Below are 16,108 nucleotides of genomic sequence, written 5' to 3' on the forward strand. Positions count from 1 at the left end.
ATCAGAGTCGTCATTTTTTAACCAGACACACACACAGACGTTATATAAACGCGCACGCATAAAGTTACATCACCAAAACTAAAGTCACGAAGAAGAAAGACACGAAGAAGAAGAAGAAGAAGAGCGTCGTTAAAAAAAGTCCTCCTCGTTTCCGTGGTGTCGTCGTGCAACAACAATCGCAAGAGAAGAAGAACAACAAGAAGAAGAAGAACAAAAATGGGCAAAAAAGCGAAAGGGAAACATCGTCTGGACAAGTTCTATTACTTAGCGAAAGAGCAAGGATTCCGCGCGCGTTCGGCGTTTAAGTTAGTTCAACTGAACAGGAAGTATGATTTTTTATCCAGCGCGAAGGCTTGTTTGGATTTATGCGCAGCTCCAGGCGGGTGGCTGCAAGTGGCGCAGAAGTACATGCCGATGCAATCGACCATCGTTGGGATCGATTTAGCTTCGATAAAACCCATACGCGGATGCACGACTTTAGTGGAAGATATCACGACACCGAGCTGTCGAGCGGCGATTAAACGGGTCACGCCGGATGGTTTGAAGTACGATTGCGTGTTACACGACGGCGCGCCAAACGTCGGGGGCAACTACGCCAAGGAAGCGTATTCGCAAGCGGCGCTGACGTTGGACGCGTTGAAATTGGCGACGGAGTTTTTAACGTTGGACGGTTGGTTCGTGACGAAAGTGTTTCGGTCGCAAGAGTATCACGCGTTGTTATACGCGTTTCAGCAGCTGTTTAAGAAGGTGGAGAGCACGAAGCCGGTGGCGTCGAGAGACTCGTCGGCGGAGATTTTCGTCGTGTGTAAAGGGTACTTGGCGCCGACGAAAATTGATCCGAGGTTGTTAAAGGCGGAGTATTTATTCGCGAACGTGGAGGATGGCGGACAAGGTAACAAAGGAGGACAGCAGAACAGGGACGTTTTGAAGGTGGAAAAAGCGAAGCGAAATCGAAGCGGCTACGAGGACGGGTTACATTCGCTGTATAAAGAGACGTACGCGGAGAATTTTATCACAAACGAGAAACCGGCGGAGATGTTAGGGATGTACCACTGTTTTATTTTAGACGGTGGGAAAGGAAAGAAAGGAACGAACGTGGTGCCCCCAAAGGATGGATTTATGGATTTAGACGCGTGCGAGGAGACGAACGAGGAAATTCGGACGCTCTTTCGAGACTTGGGCGTTTTGAACAAGAGCGATTTTAAGATGTTGTTGAAGTGGCGTTTGCAAGTGCGGAAACGGTTAGGTATGGAGGATAAGAAGGTGAAACCGAGGACGACGACAAACGCCAACGAGGACGAGGAGGACGAGAATAATGAAAATAAAGCGGCGGTGCCCGAGGACGAAAACGAGCGCTTGCTGAGCGAAATGGAGGAATTGCAAGGAAACATGGACGCGGAGGCGAGAAGGAAAAAGAAAAAGCAGGCTAAAATGAAACAGAAGGATAGAATACGCGCGCAGTTAGGATTAAAAGGAGACGGCGAAGCCATCGTGGCGGAGGAAGATTTATTCTCTTTGGTTCGATTGAAAACAAAGGTGCGTTAGATTGCGCATCGCCGCCGCGCGCGAGCGTTTGTTTTTTGTCTCTTTCGATTTCTCTCGTTTTTTTCTTAACGTCTCTCTCTCTCTCTCTCTCTCTCTCTCTCTGTATGTATTCAAAAGCCGGTGAAGATACTCGCTTACTCACTTGAGCGGCGTTAGAACCCGCGTAAACTGAAAACCTTATGCAAAAACATGCCGTTTACCCATCTGAGGCTTTTTTTCTTTCTTTTTTTCGTCGCTCGCGCGCGACGCGTTGTTGGTAGTAAATATAGTTTTACGCCAAACTGACCATTTTCTTCACCCACCAACAAAAAATAGGAGGATGTCGATACGGTCGCAAACCAAGCCGCTCCGTCTGTGCCGGCTGACTATTACGAAGACTCTGACTCGGAACTGAACGCGGCTCGCAGAAGACAAAACCAATACGACTCTGAAGACTCTGACGCAGAAAATGACGTGGAAAACGACACGTCGCGGCTAGACTCGAGTTTAGACGCTTTGTACAAACAGTACAAAGAAAGGCAAAAGAAGAAAGGCCGGTCGGTTGGAGAAGGCTCGAAAGGATCCGCGATGAGACGCGATAAGAGGGCGACGTTAGAAGGCGAAGGCGATGGAGAGCTTGGCTCGGATGATGACGAAGACGTCGATGAGAGCGATGAAAGCGATAGCGAGGAGACTGGTTTCGAGGAAGACGACGACGCGCCGTTGGAATGGGAGAAGAACGAAGACGTAGAAGGCGAAGAGAAGAACAGGAAGAAAAAAACGAAGGAGGATAAAAACAAAAACAATCTGATCGTCGAGTTCGACCCGAGCAAAGTGAAACCAAACTCAAAGGCAACCGTCGATCGATGGTTTTCCAACGATCTTTTTTCGGAAATTGAAAAAACAACCTCCGCAGCGACGAGCGGCAAGGCGGCGGCGGAAAAGAAAATAACAAAGACAACGAGGGAAGAAGCAAAAGAAGAGAAAAATATGATGAAGAAGAAACAAAAGAAGAACGACAAAGACGATGTCGTCGTTGATGAAGACGAAGACGATTACGAAAGTCTACGGGAACAAGCGAGAGCGAGGAAACTGGAGAAGGCGAAAGAAGCGGCGAAGATTGCCAAGGAAGGTGAACTGAAAAGTAAAAAACAACAGGATAAACTCGATAAGAAGCGAAAGAAAACGAGTGGTGGTAAGAACGGAAATGGTGACGACACGACGTACGATTCAGGTTCAGACGATGTGGACGTCGGACGTAAAAGACGAGCGCTGCGTGCCGAGGCGGCGGCAGATGATTTACATATTGTTCCCAGAGGAAACGATGACGATGCTCGAGAGAACGACGACGACGACGACGACGATGATGATGATGATGACGACGACGTATCTGATAGAGGCGTGGGAAGAAACGCGAAAGGAAGTCGTCAGCGCGTACGCGCTGATGGTTCTGATAGCGATGAATCTACAGACGTCGACGAACTCTCGGATGGCGCCCGAGCCGAAATCCTCGCCATTAGCAAAAAAATGCTTCGAAGAAAACAACGCGAAGAAATCATCGAAGACGCGTACAACCGGTACGCATTTGAGGACGATCCGAGAGACTTGCCTGATTGGTTTGTCGACGACGAGCGAAGATTCATGAAAGCGGAACCGATTTACGATCAGAGCGACTACGAGGAAGCTCTCGCGAGCGTCTCCATTAAAGTTGACGAACGGTCGATCAAAAAAGTCGCCGAGGCTAAATTGCGAAAGAAAAAACGCGCCAAGGATAAAATGAGCGAAGCTCGACAACGCGCGGGCGCCATCATGGATCAAGACGATATTCCTGACGTTTCGAAAGTTCGAGAAATTGAAGCAATTTACGCCAAAGCGAATAAACTCGCCAACGGCCGCAAAAAGCAAATCAAGCACGTGGTGGCGAGGAAAATGCATAAAGGCAACGCCGGTGGACCGTCCGTAGATAAGCGCATGCTCGCCGATCGACGAGGTCAAAAAGCTGCCATGAAAAGAGGCGGCGGTGGAAAGGGAGGAAAGAAAGGCACGTCGCCCGGTTCCTCGATTGGAAAGCCGAAGAAGAGTTCTCTGAGAAAGAATCGACCTCGGCGGTGATTTCGTTTTTTTAATACATTATTTAGAGGGATTTTTTACGACACGTGTGTAGTACATACACCGTACTGTAGCGGCGTTTTTATCGCTACGTTATTACAGCTCATTCATCGTCAAGGAATAAAAGCGAACGCGTACATACTCACCTAAGTAAAGCTTCCTCTTTTCATCTCGATTTTTAGCAGCAATTTCAAAAATTTCGCGAGCTTTTTTTCATTTTTTTTTTCAAAATTCTTCAAAAGGACTGTCCTCCCTCTCTCATCGTCTTTTTCCGACGACAACTACACGAGAATGCGCTTTGACGAAGACGATGATGAGTACGACGACGAGAATACTCACAGAGGAGAGAATTTTATAAACGGTGGTGGTGGTGGTGGTGCGTTCATTGCGGCCTCCTCCCCGTCGTCTCTTCTCCTTCGTCGTCAATCCGACGAAGCAGAAGAAGAAAGAGGAGGAGAAACGATGTCGACGAAAGCGATGATGAGCGGCGAGAAAAAAAGCAACAACAACAACAACAACAACAGTGGTCGTCTCTCCGAATACAACTTGCTCGATTTAGTCGGCGAAGGATCGTTCGGGAAAGTGTACAAAGCGAGAAAGAAGTTCACCGGTGAAACGTCCGCGATTAAGTTCATCGCGAAGAAAGGAAAAACGGAACGAGATTTGAGAAGTTTAAGACAAGAGATTGATATTTTGAGAGTGTTGAAACATCCGAACATCATCGCCATGCGAGACGCGTTTGAAACGGAACACGAGTTTTGCGTGGTCATGGAATACGCGCAAGGCGAGTTGTTTGAAGTATTGGAAGACGATAGGACGTTGCCAGAGCTAGAGGTGAAAGCAATCGCTCGGCAGTTGGTGTCCGCGTTGCATTATTTGCACACGAATAGAGTCATACACAGAGATATGAAACCGCAGAATGTTTTGATTGGAGCGAATAAGGTGGTGAAATTGTGCGATTTTGGGTTCGCGCGATCGATTCGATCGCAATCTATGGTGATGACATCGATTAAAGGAACGCCGCTGTACATGGCGCCAGAGTTGGTGCAAGAGCAGCCGTATAATCACACCGTAGATTTGTGGTCGCTGGGAGTTATTCTGTACGAGTTATTCGTCGGGAAGCCGCCGTTCTTTACCAATAGCATTTACACTTTGATTCAAAAGATTGTTCGAGACCCTTTGACGTGGCCGGAAGATATGAGCGCGGAGTTTAAATCCTTTTTGAGAGGATTACTAAATAAACGACCGAGCGAACGGTTGTCGTGGCCGGCGTTGTTGGAACATCCGTTTGTGAGGAAGAGCGAGTACGACGACGAACACGAACACGATGACGAACACGAACACGAACGACAGCAACAACAGCAGCAGCAGCAGCAGCAACAACAACAACAACGCGGAGAAAGAGAGGCGGGTGATCAAGAGGAACGACGAAGAAGAGCGGAGGAGGTTGAGAACCGGTTGTCTACGGGAGCAAAGACGACGACAACGACGACGGCGGCAGTAGCGACGCACAACAGACGTCCGTTAGCTTCCACGCCGCAAGGTGCGACGAGAACGACAAACGCCGCTACGACGACGACGACGACGACGAACAACAACAAGATGCCAATAGTTAGACGAGGTGGTTTACCTCGTAGAGAAGATGTGCTCGCAGGAACAGCGACGGATGGCTATAGCACGCCAAAAATACCGGCGAGAAGACCACCGCCGTCGACTACGCGAGGCACAGCGGTTACTGCGGCTACTACTACTACTACTACTACTGCTGCTGCTGCTGCTATTGGTGGTGCTGCACTTATCGGCGGAGTGGTTTCGGGAACGACGCCACGAACAGCAACGGCTGGTGAGATGCCACAACGCCACGCGTCGAATACTAATCTTGCGATTGAAAGTCAGCACGGGCATGGTGTAGACTCGGCTTTACTTGAATGCGAACTTAAATCGCGCACGGAAGATGGCGCCGCGCGTTTGCGACGAGATCGGACGGCGATTAAAGTTATTTTAGCGGCTTTGCAGCCTCCTCGAAGCGCGCCTGGATCAAAATTTAATATTCTCGCGCTTCTATCGCCAGGGAGTGAGCGCGAAAGAGGAACGTCTGCGCATACTGAACCTGGTATCGACGACGCGCCGTCTTCCAGTGGTTTGAGTAATCACGCGAGCAACGCAAATGGTCCAATGCCAAAGTTGACGAGTTCTTTAGTAGATGCGGTGTCTGCTCTGAGAACGCTTCGAAATATCGTGTGCGTTTCGAGCGCGAGTTTAGCAAAAGTAGGTGGCGATGCCAGTGGTGCATTAGCGAGAGATGCTCCCGGCGCCGCGTTATGGACCGTGCGGGCCATCGCAGCGATGTGGAATCCAGTAAACGAAACAAAGGACGACGCGCAAATGCGGGAAAAGTACGTTGCCTTTGAAATCGAACGCGAGGAAGCGTTGCAACTCGCTTTGAACGTCGCGACGCTACTTGCGAGCGGATCGGGCCCTTCCCCGTGGTGTAATGTCGGATTGGCAAACTATTTACGCGCTTTAAGCGAGTGTTTGGTGAGTTTTGAACTGCGTCGAAATAACGACGATTCAGGCCACGACGAAGACAAACTTCGCCTTCGTCTGATCCAATCGAAGCTCGAGACGCAGCACTTTGCTCGGGTCGCCGTCACACGCGCCATCGATCTCGCCTCAAAGCGCGGTGAATGTCAGGAATGCGTCATGGCACTTTCAAAGCTCCCGAAACCAACGTTTTGCGAAAGTTTAATCGCGCATTTAGCATCGTCGTTTAGTCAGCTCGAACGCGATTTACTCGAAGAGCAAGCGAAAAGCGCGCAAAAGAAAAAAGACAGAGAAAGTGGCAAAGAGTGCAATAATGCTCAAAATGAAAACGACGAGCGCAAACGACGCGCCATATTCAAACGAAGAGGCGAGGCTGTCGGCGACGCTTGCGATGCCTTGTTGAAATGTTCTTCGTGTTACGCGCCGGTTTCGATTACACTCGTCGCGGACTCATTCGTTCGATACGGCGAACGCATGGGCGCATTCCAAGCACTCATTAAAGCGTCGTCAAATTCAACATACTGTGGATTTCTCAGTCTCTCTGGGTGTCGTATCATTGGCGCGTGTTCGAGGGCGTCGACAGCTTTTGCTGACAAGGCGCTCGAAAAAGATGCGTTGATGCGCTTCTCGACGAGATTGATTAAATTAGTCGCACGCGCTTCCGAGTTGTCCAAGGGAGTGACGCTATCATCATCTCTCGAAACTAAAAGTGCAATCATGACTAAGTTACGTCCAGTTGCAGATGGTATCGCAGCTGTGGCGTACGCGTTACATCCGTTGGCGAAGGAAAATTGCGAGACTGCGCATCCGGCGGATTTTCTTTGCGACTCTGGCGTCGCGGAGAGCTGTTGCGACGCGATGGAGATTTTCTCCTCGTTTTCAACGTCGATTGTGGCGACGATAGCTCGGACGGCCCCAGGCTCCGACGCGTCTTCAAAAGCGATCGAGGAGTATAAATCCTCGCAGCATCTTGCGATTTTCTCCTTACTCAACGTTTTGCGGTTACCGCTGGCGTTCATCCCGACGAAAGGCTCAAACGCAGAAAAAGTTGGCGCCGTGGCAAACCGTAAATTCATGACAGTATTGAAGGAAAAAAATGTGCTCGGAACTTTGTTGAAGTGCGTGAAGTCGATGAAGACAGATCTGGAAATGCGCGCGTTAAGAAAATATAACGGGAACGGTAACGAGAACGAGGAGGAAGAAGAAGAAGAAGTGGAAGAAGAAAATAACACGACCAAAAACAAAGCGAATAGCAAAAAGAACAAAAAAGCAGCGGCGGTTGATACTGCTACTACTAGTAACAGCAGTGAAGCGCATTCTTTATCGAGTGCTATTAGTTTAATTTCGCGTCTGGTCGTCACCGGCGGCGATGTCTTCAGCAACCAGTTCATCGAAGCGAAAGGATGCTCGGCGTCTCTCAGCGAGTTTGCGCTTTCGCAATCTTCGTTTGCGTCCTCGTTGCTGAACATTAAGCAGAAATCTATTAAAGTGGAGTTTGCGAACGAAGCAACAACCATTGTTGATTGGACTATGATTCTCTCACAGCTCGCCAAGAGTAACGAGAGTCGGTACGAAAATGTTGGCGAGGCAAACGCAACTTTTCATTTAACAAAGTTGCTTCGACACGATGATTTCAACGTGCGCGCGCGCGCAGCGAACGCACTCGGTAACCTTTGTCGCCACTCGGACTATTTTTACGCATCATTTAAGAAGTATGGGACGGTCGGCGCGCTGATTGATCGTTTAAACGCAGACGAAAAAGAGGAACCCTCTGCGTTGGTTCGAAAGTTTGCCGCTTTCGCCATCGGGAACGCCGGGTTTCACTCCGATTATCTCTACGATGATTTGCGACGATCAATTCTCCCACTCGTGAGGAATATAGGTAATCATTACGGGTCAACTTTTGGTGTTGGAAGAAAAGATGAGAACGATGGGAAAACGAGAAGCAACGCCGCGGCGGCGCTCGGAAACTTGGCGAGAAACGGCGATGCTCTCATCGCAGACTTGCTTGCGAACGATGTGCCCAAGGCGCTAATTTTACTCGCCAAAGAGTACGCTTCAGAGAAGAGTAGCAGTAAAAAGAGTAGCAGTGTAGGAGATAAGCAAACGCCCGCGCATGTTGCGCTCTTTTCGCTCGGAAATCTCTGCGCGCACGAAGAGTGCAGATCGGCGCTGATAAAATTAGGGGTTCGAAATGCTCTGCAGCAATCGCGCACGAGCGAGGACGAATTGCTCCGAAAATACGCTCTGAGAGTGTTAGCGAAACTAGAAAATTCTTAATAGTGATTGTGAGATAGAGAAACATCATTCCTTATTTTTACACAACGATAACTATATATAATCAGTCACTATCGTCCTCATCTGCATTCTCTTTTGGCGTGAATGCCGCGCGCATTGCATTTTCCAACTGTTGATTAATATCTTCATTTTTATGCGCCTCGTCCGCCTCGGTGGTTTGGAAGACTTTGCCTAACACGGACAACGCCTCGCAACGCTTTTTTCTCACTTCTTTCTTCACGCTCTTATCGTGACAAACTTTATCACACACCGATCTAAGTGTCGATTCAATGTCGAGCGCAGAAACGTTCCAAAGTGCTTCTAAAATGTGCGGCATGACGTCTTTTTGATGCTGCGCGCGTCGCTGCATTATTTCAGCCTCTGTCAACGGCGGTTTCTTCTTCGTTTCCTTCCCTTCTTGCTCTTTAGCGATATTCTCGGCGATTTTCCCGTCTCTTTCGCCAGCGCTCTTTTCAATTTCACCCTCTTTTTCTTTTCCTTCTTCTTCCTTCATGTATCCCTCCTCTTCCTCGGCGATTTTCTTCACCGTTCCAAACGCCCCAAACGCGGCTTTCATCGCGCTGAACTGTGTTTTCGTTCTGTTTGTATTTTGCTCCATGGCGGCAAAGTTTGAACGAACCCCTAAATCCGCCCACGTCCCAAAACCAGCCACGGGATCCGTCAACACTTGCTCCGCTTGCTTCTCGTACACGAATCCAATCTGTTTCAACATTTTTGGTCCGTGAGAAGCGTTGGCTAAACTCTGCGCGATTGGTTTCATTTGCGCTTCAAACTTTTCCAGAGCCGCTTTTTCGCGCAGCTTTTCCTCCTCTTCTTTTTCATTCGTCTTATCAGCCGTTAAAGTCGCAGTCGGTGTGACCATAGCGCGAGCCGACGTAGCGTACCCATCCAAAATAGCAGCCAAATTAATCGCTAATCGAACAATTCTTCGGTCTTGTAAAATCCGCGTTTCATCTCTCGTCAAATCGCTTCCGCCTTCGGCCATGACTGCCATTTGCAGTTTCCCGACGAACATTTCCATCTGGTCCGACCCGAACAATGCGGCAAAAAACGCCGACGCGTCTATCACGGGTATATCACCTAATCCATCTTTCCCTCTTGAATCGTATTTTTTCCTCAACTCTGGATCGGACAACACTTGGTACGCCTCGCCGACTTTTTGAAACTTGTTGTGCGCGTCCGGGTCGTCGGGATTTTTATCCGGATGTAACTTCCTCGCGAGTTCGTAATACGATTTCTTAATCTCCGCCGACGAAGCAGTCGTTTCAACTTTCAAAATCTCGTAATATTGCGTCTCTTTAACTTGCTTCCCTCCTCCGTTTCTATTATTATCATTACTATTATTATCGCTATTAGCTCCTCCCATGCTCTCGTTGAGTACTCCGTTGAGCCCGATGCCGCTTCTACCTTCACTCATCGCCCTCTTCCTCGCCTGCTCATATATATCCTCGTCCGTCGATTGCGCCAACCAAATCCCATCTCGCACTAAATCTTCATCCACCCACTCTCTGGTGTGTCGATTCCACCTCTTTCCGTCATTCGCCGCCATAATCGCCTCGGGCGTATTCGCCACGCCGCGACAAATTTGCGTCACTCCGACGCCGGCGCCGACGACGGGTAAAACCACCGCCGCCGCCAATCCGGCGCCTAAACCTTTGAAAAACCCACTCGCACCTTCCGCTTTAGCGCCGGCAATCGGTGCCGCAATCAACGCCGCTGCTCCAGCTAACGCGCCTTTCCCCACGGATTTCAAACCAGAGTTTAAGCCGCTCGCGGCATCTTTCGGTCGTCTCAATGAGAAGAAATCGTTGAAATCGACGCTTTCCGCTTGCTTGGAAAGCGTCGCGGACATTGCACCATTACCACCGCCATTACCACCATCATCACCACCGATTAACGCGAGTTGCATGTGGTTCAGTAATTCTTCCGTCGTCGAAGTTTTTGGTTGTTGTTGTTTTTGTTTTTGTTGTTGATTACTCGAAGAAGAAGAAGAAGAAGAAGAGGTGCCTCGTTGTTGTTCTTGTTGTTGAAATGCGCTCATCTCTCTCTTCTTTTTCTTAAACACGAAGAAGAAGCAGCGCAGTTTAAAGAGCAAAGAGCGAAACTAAGAGCGTTCGTTCGAGCAAACAGCGCGTTGTTTTGTTTCGAGAGAAAGAGAGAGAACGCAGAGAGTTCTCGAAAAGCGACTAAATGCTCTCGTTTTTCGCAAACGACTACTCTACTCTTCAATGAAGAAGAATGATCTTTCTTTTTGTTTTTGCAAATATTTAAACCCTAAACGTAATGTGCGGAGACGCTCAAAGAGGGAAGGAGAGTGAATGCAAATTATGCATTACCTAATACTCATTTCTCTTAGTACCGACCGTGAGAGTAGCATTCTTAGAGTAGTTTTATTGAGCTACAAACAAACAGACACAACAAAAGGTTTCAAAGAGGACAAAGAAGAGCACGAGACGATTACGAGGATGATGATGATGAGGAGCGAAGGAACTCGTGTTCTTCCTTTGAGTAAAAACGGAACGAGTCAACTTCATCCTCGTTCTCATCCTCATCCTCATCGGGTAAAAATGGGGATAAAAAAATCAACGAGGCTTGCCCCTCGCGGCGCTTCGTCTTCTCCCTCGTTGAAGAAGAACGAGTCTCACGACGCTTCGTCTGAACCAGACGTCCTCATCGTCCAATCGAAGAACAAAAGAATAATGTATTCCACGACGAGAGAAATAAACGTCCAAGAGGTTTCTGATTTGTGCGATAAAGTTGGGTGGCCGAAACGACCGGAGGAGAAGCTGAAAATCGCTCTGGAGAATTCGTTTTTAGTCGCGCAGATGTACGTTTGTAGTAGTAGTAACAATAGTAATAATAATAATAAAGAAGAAGAGGAAGAAGAAAAATTAATAGCGACGTGCAGAGCGACGTCTGACCACGCGTTCAACGCGTGTTTGTGGGATATAATTGTCGATCCAGAGTATCAAGGTCAAGGGTTAGGGAAGGCGATTGTGTCGCACTCGATACGCGCGCTGTTGGCGAGAGATGTGGCGAACGTGACGTTGTTCGCGGATAAAGATGTGGTGGAGTTCTATGAACGGTTAGGGTTTGTGACCGATGCCGACGGCGTGAAAGGGATGTTTTTGTATCCAAACGTAGAAGGTGAGTAGAGAGAGAGAGAGAGTTTGAAAGTGTAGTTTGTGTCTGTTTCGTAAAGCGTGCAAATGTATTACAGGAAGATGATTTCTCAATCAATCAATCAATTTCTATGTACTCAACTTGTGGTGGTGGTGGTATTGATGCGTTCGTTCTGCCGTCCCTTTCGATGCTTTCTTTCAAAGGAATTGGCGTTGGAGATTTAGCTAATAAACGTTTTCGCTCCCGCGCCTCTTCGCTCGTTTTCTGTTTCTTCACCAAGTTTTCCAAATCCGCCACTTCGGCGGGTAACCTTTTGAAAAAGTCTTGGATGCGCGCAGAGGACGAGACGCTTTTATCGCGGACATTTGACTTTTTCGATGCATCGTCGGTGGCAGCTGCATTAGATGCGGCCGCAGTCAACAAAGGTGCGGTCTTTTTGTTCTTCTCGGGCGCGTTCTCCTCGTCTTCAAAATCGTCCCAGTTCAAGAAACTGGTTGTTTTTTTATTCCCGGAGGATTTGAAAAAGTTCTTCATGGTTTTTTGCTGCGTCGTCGCTTTCTTGTACGAGAATGGATCAATAGGCGTCACGTCGTCTTTTTTCAACGACATGCGACCTTTAATTTCCGCGCCTTTTTTCTTTTTTTCCTCCCAATTTTTCTCGGCGGCAGCGACGACCAGCGGGAGTAATTTTTCGGGATATCGAATACCAACTATCTCGAACATTTCGTCAGTTCCGTTGTTCGTTTCGTTTAACGAAAAGTCCTCGGGGTTTTGTTCTTGTTGATCGCTTCCGTTTGAATCGGGGAGTAACGCCGCGACGGCCGTCGTCTGCGCCTCTTCTTGTCGCTTCTTAAGGTTAGTTTCCACGCGTACGACGCGCATGTGTCGGTCACGGAAAAGAACACTCGACTGATGTCGTCGCAAAACTGTTTCGAGCTCTTTCCACATGGACACGACGGCACCGTTGACGATGCAGCATCGCTCAGCTCGACTTCCATAATTGCAATGTATACCGCTTTGGGCGTTTTGGCACTTCCCGTAATGTTTGCAGCCGAATTCGGTCTTGTCGTACGTAAAATCCCACTCTTCTTTGGCTTTAGATTCAATCAACCACCCGGGGTCTTTGTCTTCGATTCGAGTGTTGTCTGCCATGAAATCGAAGCGATTATGGTTGGGTTGAACTCTCCCCATATTCGGTCTGTAAATTTCTACTTCGAGTTCATCGGTACCAGGGGCTGTGAACACTAACATAATTTCGCGCCTGCCATACCACTTTTTCTTTTTGAAATAAAATCCATCGCGGGGGTATCGCGAACCGCTCGTTTTGTACATCTCAAAGGCTTGATCCCAAGATAACCCACGATCGGAGACAAAGTTGGACTTAAGTAGGCGAGCACCGTGAAACGGTTCTGTGAGAACAACTTGGTTGGCTTTGCCATCGAGCGCGACATGTTGACCGCCGAGTTGATTCACTCCCTCGGTATAACTACCTTCAAGTTTCGCGGCATTTATCACGGCGTGGAGCGTATCTCCGAACAATCCAAACAGAATATTTTGACGAAGTACCGGGACGCCGAGTAACCTATTTAAGAATCTGCGCACGTTGACCGCACTAACAGTAATCAAAGATTTCTCACCACCTTTCTCGCCGAGCTCGAGAACAGCGCGTGAAAGTTCCACGTAAATATCTCTCAGCGATTTACCGCTCTCAATTGTTTCTTCAGAAATCTTACGTTGGTATTCGTCGTCACTCAACCCGGCGTGTTTCCAAACACTTTGCAAGGAAACGCCCGTCGGTAATTTGAAATCGAAAGTATCGTTGTCGACCTGCGCGTTGAGCGCATCAAACATAATTTGCAAAGATCGTTTCCCGAGGAAAGAGTCCACGTTACCATCGCTCAAATCGACACCAGTCGCCGCGCGTCGATCGCCGCGGGTGAGCGCGCCGAGACTTTGCAAACGTCTCGCGACAGCAGATACAAAGCGCCGTTCACCCCCAATATCAGTTGAGACCATAACATATAACGGGCCCTGTGCTTGATTCGAGCGATGCGACCGTCCAAGTTGCTGGATTGCTTTATCCGCAGCCCAGGGTAATTCAACGGTGATGTGCACGCGACGCCTCTGGTTCGGCACTTTCTTGCTCGCGTGCAGTGAGATTCCCGTCGAAGCTGCATCTGAAATGATGGCAACCAATTTACTCCCCTCCATAAACCACTTGGCTTCTCGAATATTGATGCTATCCATTTCCGATGCGAACTTGTCCTTGTTGTTATTACTCGCCGATGCGAGTAAATGCCGCCCGTCGTCCGAGACTGGTGGCACCGCAAATCTTGGTTCGTACGTCAGTCCAGATTCTTCACCAATCGAGTGTCGCACCATTCTAGCACGCCTGCCTGTCATCTCGGCTACTTTCTCGACGCCGCCGAGTTTATCGATTAAGTCGTCGAGGAAATTAGGGGGTAAATCCAGCTCTTCTACGCGCTTTAAGAGCGCTTCTTTGACCTTGTACGCTTCCTCGTGCGTTCGAGGACCGGTGATAGTTCCGTCTGCTCTTTGTTTCCAACCATCCGGAAGATCGGCGACGGGTAAGAGTTTCACCGCTTCTTGCTCCTCAGCGGTTCCGTTCGATTTGCCATTGACGTCCGTCTTGAAGTGTTCCATAATGAACTGTCTCAAAATTTCTTGCGTCGTGGAGGTTGGGACATCGCTTTCGAATCCGTATTGTAAGTTCAAACGCGTATCTTGCGCTTCGCCGGTTGTTTGGAGACCGATTAAAGCGCACTCGCCTCTTTCTAAAGCTTCCTCAACCTCCTTGACGACGAACGGGATTTTGAAGCTCACGCATAACAACTTGAAGAATCTTTGATGCGCGCTCCAGTACAATTTCATGAACATCCCGCTCTTCTCGCCTCGTTTATGCGCTAAATCCTCGTACTCTACGCGAACGTCTTGCCAAATTTGGCACGCCGAGTCGTACATCGCCCTCTGTTGAGCGGTAATTTTCACAGTTTCCGTGCGAAATTCCGCTTCTTCGAAGGAAAGCGCTCTCGCGACATACTTTCCACCGGCTTTCATCTCAATCGCGAGCATCTCAAGAAAACCTACGCCTCTGTCTTGCAATTTCTTGATGAAGGTCTCGGCATCTTTGAAGGGCGTCGACGGACCCCAAAAGCCCATACGTTCCATGTACGCCATGTTTCCAATCTCCGAAACGCCCGTCGCCGAGCAGTACAAAACTCTGGCTTCCGGACACATCTCTTGCATCTCTCTGACAGCCTTTGCCGTTTGACTCCCATTATCGCTGCTCGACTTTTTTCCCGCGCCCGCGAAGTGCCCCGAATTCTTGGCTTTATGACATTCGTCGAAAACCAAACAGCCGTTCCCGTCCTCGCCTTCGCCGAACCAATCGATAATCTGTTGGAACCTGTCGTACTTCCCGGTAGCGCTCACGAGCGTCGAATATGTGGTAAACAAAATACCTTCCTGAAAGTCGCGACTCAACCCAGTCGCTTTGGTCTGGTTATCCAGCTCTTGAACGTTTCTTATGATCTTCGCGTGGCACCCCAAGTCGGTTAAATCTCTCATCGCGTCTCGCGCCAAATCGATCGACGTGGACACCCAAACGTGTCTTCTTCTTCCTCTGCAATAATTATCGAAAATGACGCCGGCAATTTGCCTCCCTTTACCAATACCCGCACCGTCGCCGATAAAAAACCCCGCTCGTCGTCTGCCATCTTCTAAATACTCTTGGTGTTTTTGACACGCGTACGCGACGCCTTCGAGTTGCAAGCCGGACAGTTTTCGATTCTCAATCAACTCGGAAACGAGAGGATAGGTGAGTTTCGGCAACGCCACGGCGTTTAAAGAGGACGACTCGACCACTTTACACGGATGTGGTATCGTCTCGAACGGTAACGATTTCGTCTCGTACCCTTGAAACACGTTCGTCAACGTTTCGTTCACTTCCTCTTGTTCCGTCGTCGTCGTCGTTTTCGGATCGCCTGCGTGGTGGTTTTCTCTTTGTCCTCCTCCTCCTCCGGATGCTCTTTCTCCGGCTTGAAAATGATGATGATGATTCCGAATTTTTTCTTCTAGATCTCGTTCTTCTTCGTCGTCGTCGCCATCGTCGGAATAATACTCCCCGCGTCCGCCACCAAAGAACATTGATTCCATACTGTTTCTTCTTCTTTAATACGTCTCTCTCTCTCTCTCTCTCTCTGTGTTTATAGTATGCGCGCAAAAGAGATTTGTGGATCCAAGAAAGATTCAAAACAATGGTCTTCCTTCCTCGAAAAAAAGTAGGCACCCTTGATTAAACTTTTACTTATGGACACGCGAGACTTTTCTTGTTTGTTCTTTTCCCAAAAACAACAGAAAAACACACACACTTCCCCTCCTCTTTTTATTACACACGCGCCAATATGGTGTGTGTGTTGTTCACGACGACGAGAAAGAAGCTCTCGTTGCAATCATCGTCGTCGTCGTCGTCGTCGTCGTAATAATAATA

The 16,108-nt window shown here is 48.6% G+C and overlaps 5 protein-coding genes across 5 annotated transcripts; 3 read left to right on the plus strand and 2 right to left on the minus strand.

Annotated features, from left to right (window-relative positions):
• Positions 1-216: 216 nt before the first annotated feature.
• Positions 217-3,636, plus strand: Bathy07g04450 (predicted protein; the record flags this gene model as incomplete). The annotated part of the gene is made up of 2 exons (XM_007512216.1): positions 217-1,536; positions 1,861-3,636. 2 exons carry the CDS (start codon positions 217-219, stop codon positions 3,634-3,636), a joined length of 3,096 nt encoding a protein of 1,031 aa, XP_007512278.1.
• Positions 3,637-3,924: 288 nt separating this feature from the next.
• On the plus strand, positions 3,925-8,457 carry Bathy07g04460 (predicted protein; the record flags this gene model as incomplete). The annotated part of the gene is made up of 1 exon (XM_007511856.1): positions 3,925-8,457. The coding sequence occupies one exon, from the start codon at positions 3,925-3,927 to the stop codon at positions 8,455-8,457; it is 4,533 nt and encodes a 1,510-aa protein (XP_007511918.1).
• Positions 8,458-8,518: 61 nt separating this feature from the next.
• On the minus strand, positions 8,519-10,516 carry Bathy07g04470 (predicted protein; the record flags this gene model as incomplete). The annotated part of the gene is made up of 1 exon (XM_007511943.1): positions 8,519-10,516. One exon carries the CDS (start codon positions 10,514-10,516, stop codon positions 8,519-8,521), a length of 1,998 nt encoding a protein of 665 aa, XP_007512005.1.
• A 526-nt stretch (positions 10,517-11,042) lies between these two features.
• Positions 11,043-11,630, plus strand: Bathy07g04480 (GCN5-related N-acetyltransferase; the record flags this gene model as incomplete). Its single annotated transcript, XM_007512199.1, has 1 exon — positions 11,043-11,630. One exon carries the CDS (start codon positions 11,043-11,045, stop codon positions 11,628-11,630), a length of 588 nt encoding a protein of 195 aa, XP_007512261.1.
• An 85-nt stretch (positions 11,631-11,715) lies between these two features.
• On the minus strand, positions 11,716-15,765 carry Bathy07g04490 (predicted protein; the record flags this gene model as incomplete). Its single annotated transcript, XM_007512054.1, has 1 exon — positions 11,716-15,765. The coding sequence occupies one exon, from the start codon at positions 15,763-15,765 to the stop codon at positions 11,716-11,718; it is 4,050 nt and encodes a 1,349-aa protein (XP_007512116.1).
• Positions 15,766-16,108: the final 343 nt, after the last annotated feature.

Source organism: Bathycoccus prasinos (genome assembly GCF_002220235.1).
Source record: "Bathycoccus prasinos genomic : Chromosome_7".
NCBI classification, from domain to species: Eukaryota; Viridiplantae; Chlorophyta; class Mamiellophyceae; order Mamiellales; family Bathycoccaceae; genus Bathycoccus; species Bathycoccus prasinos.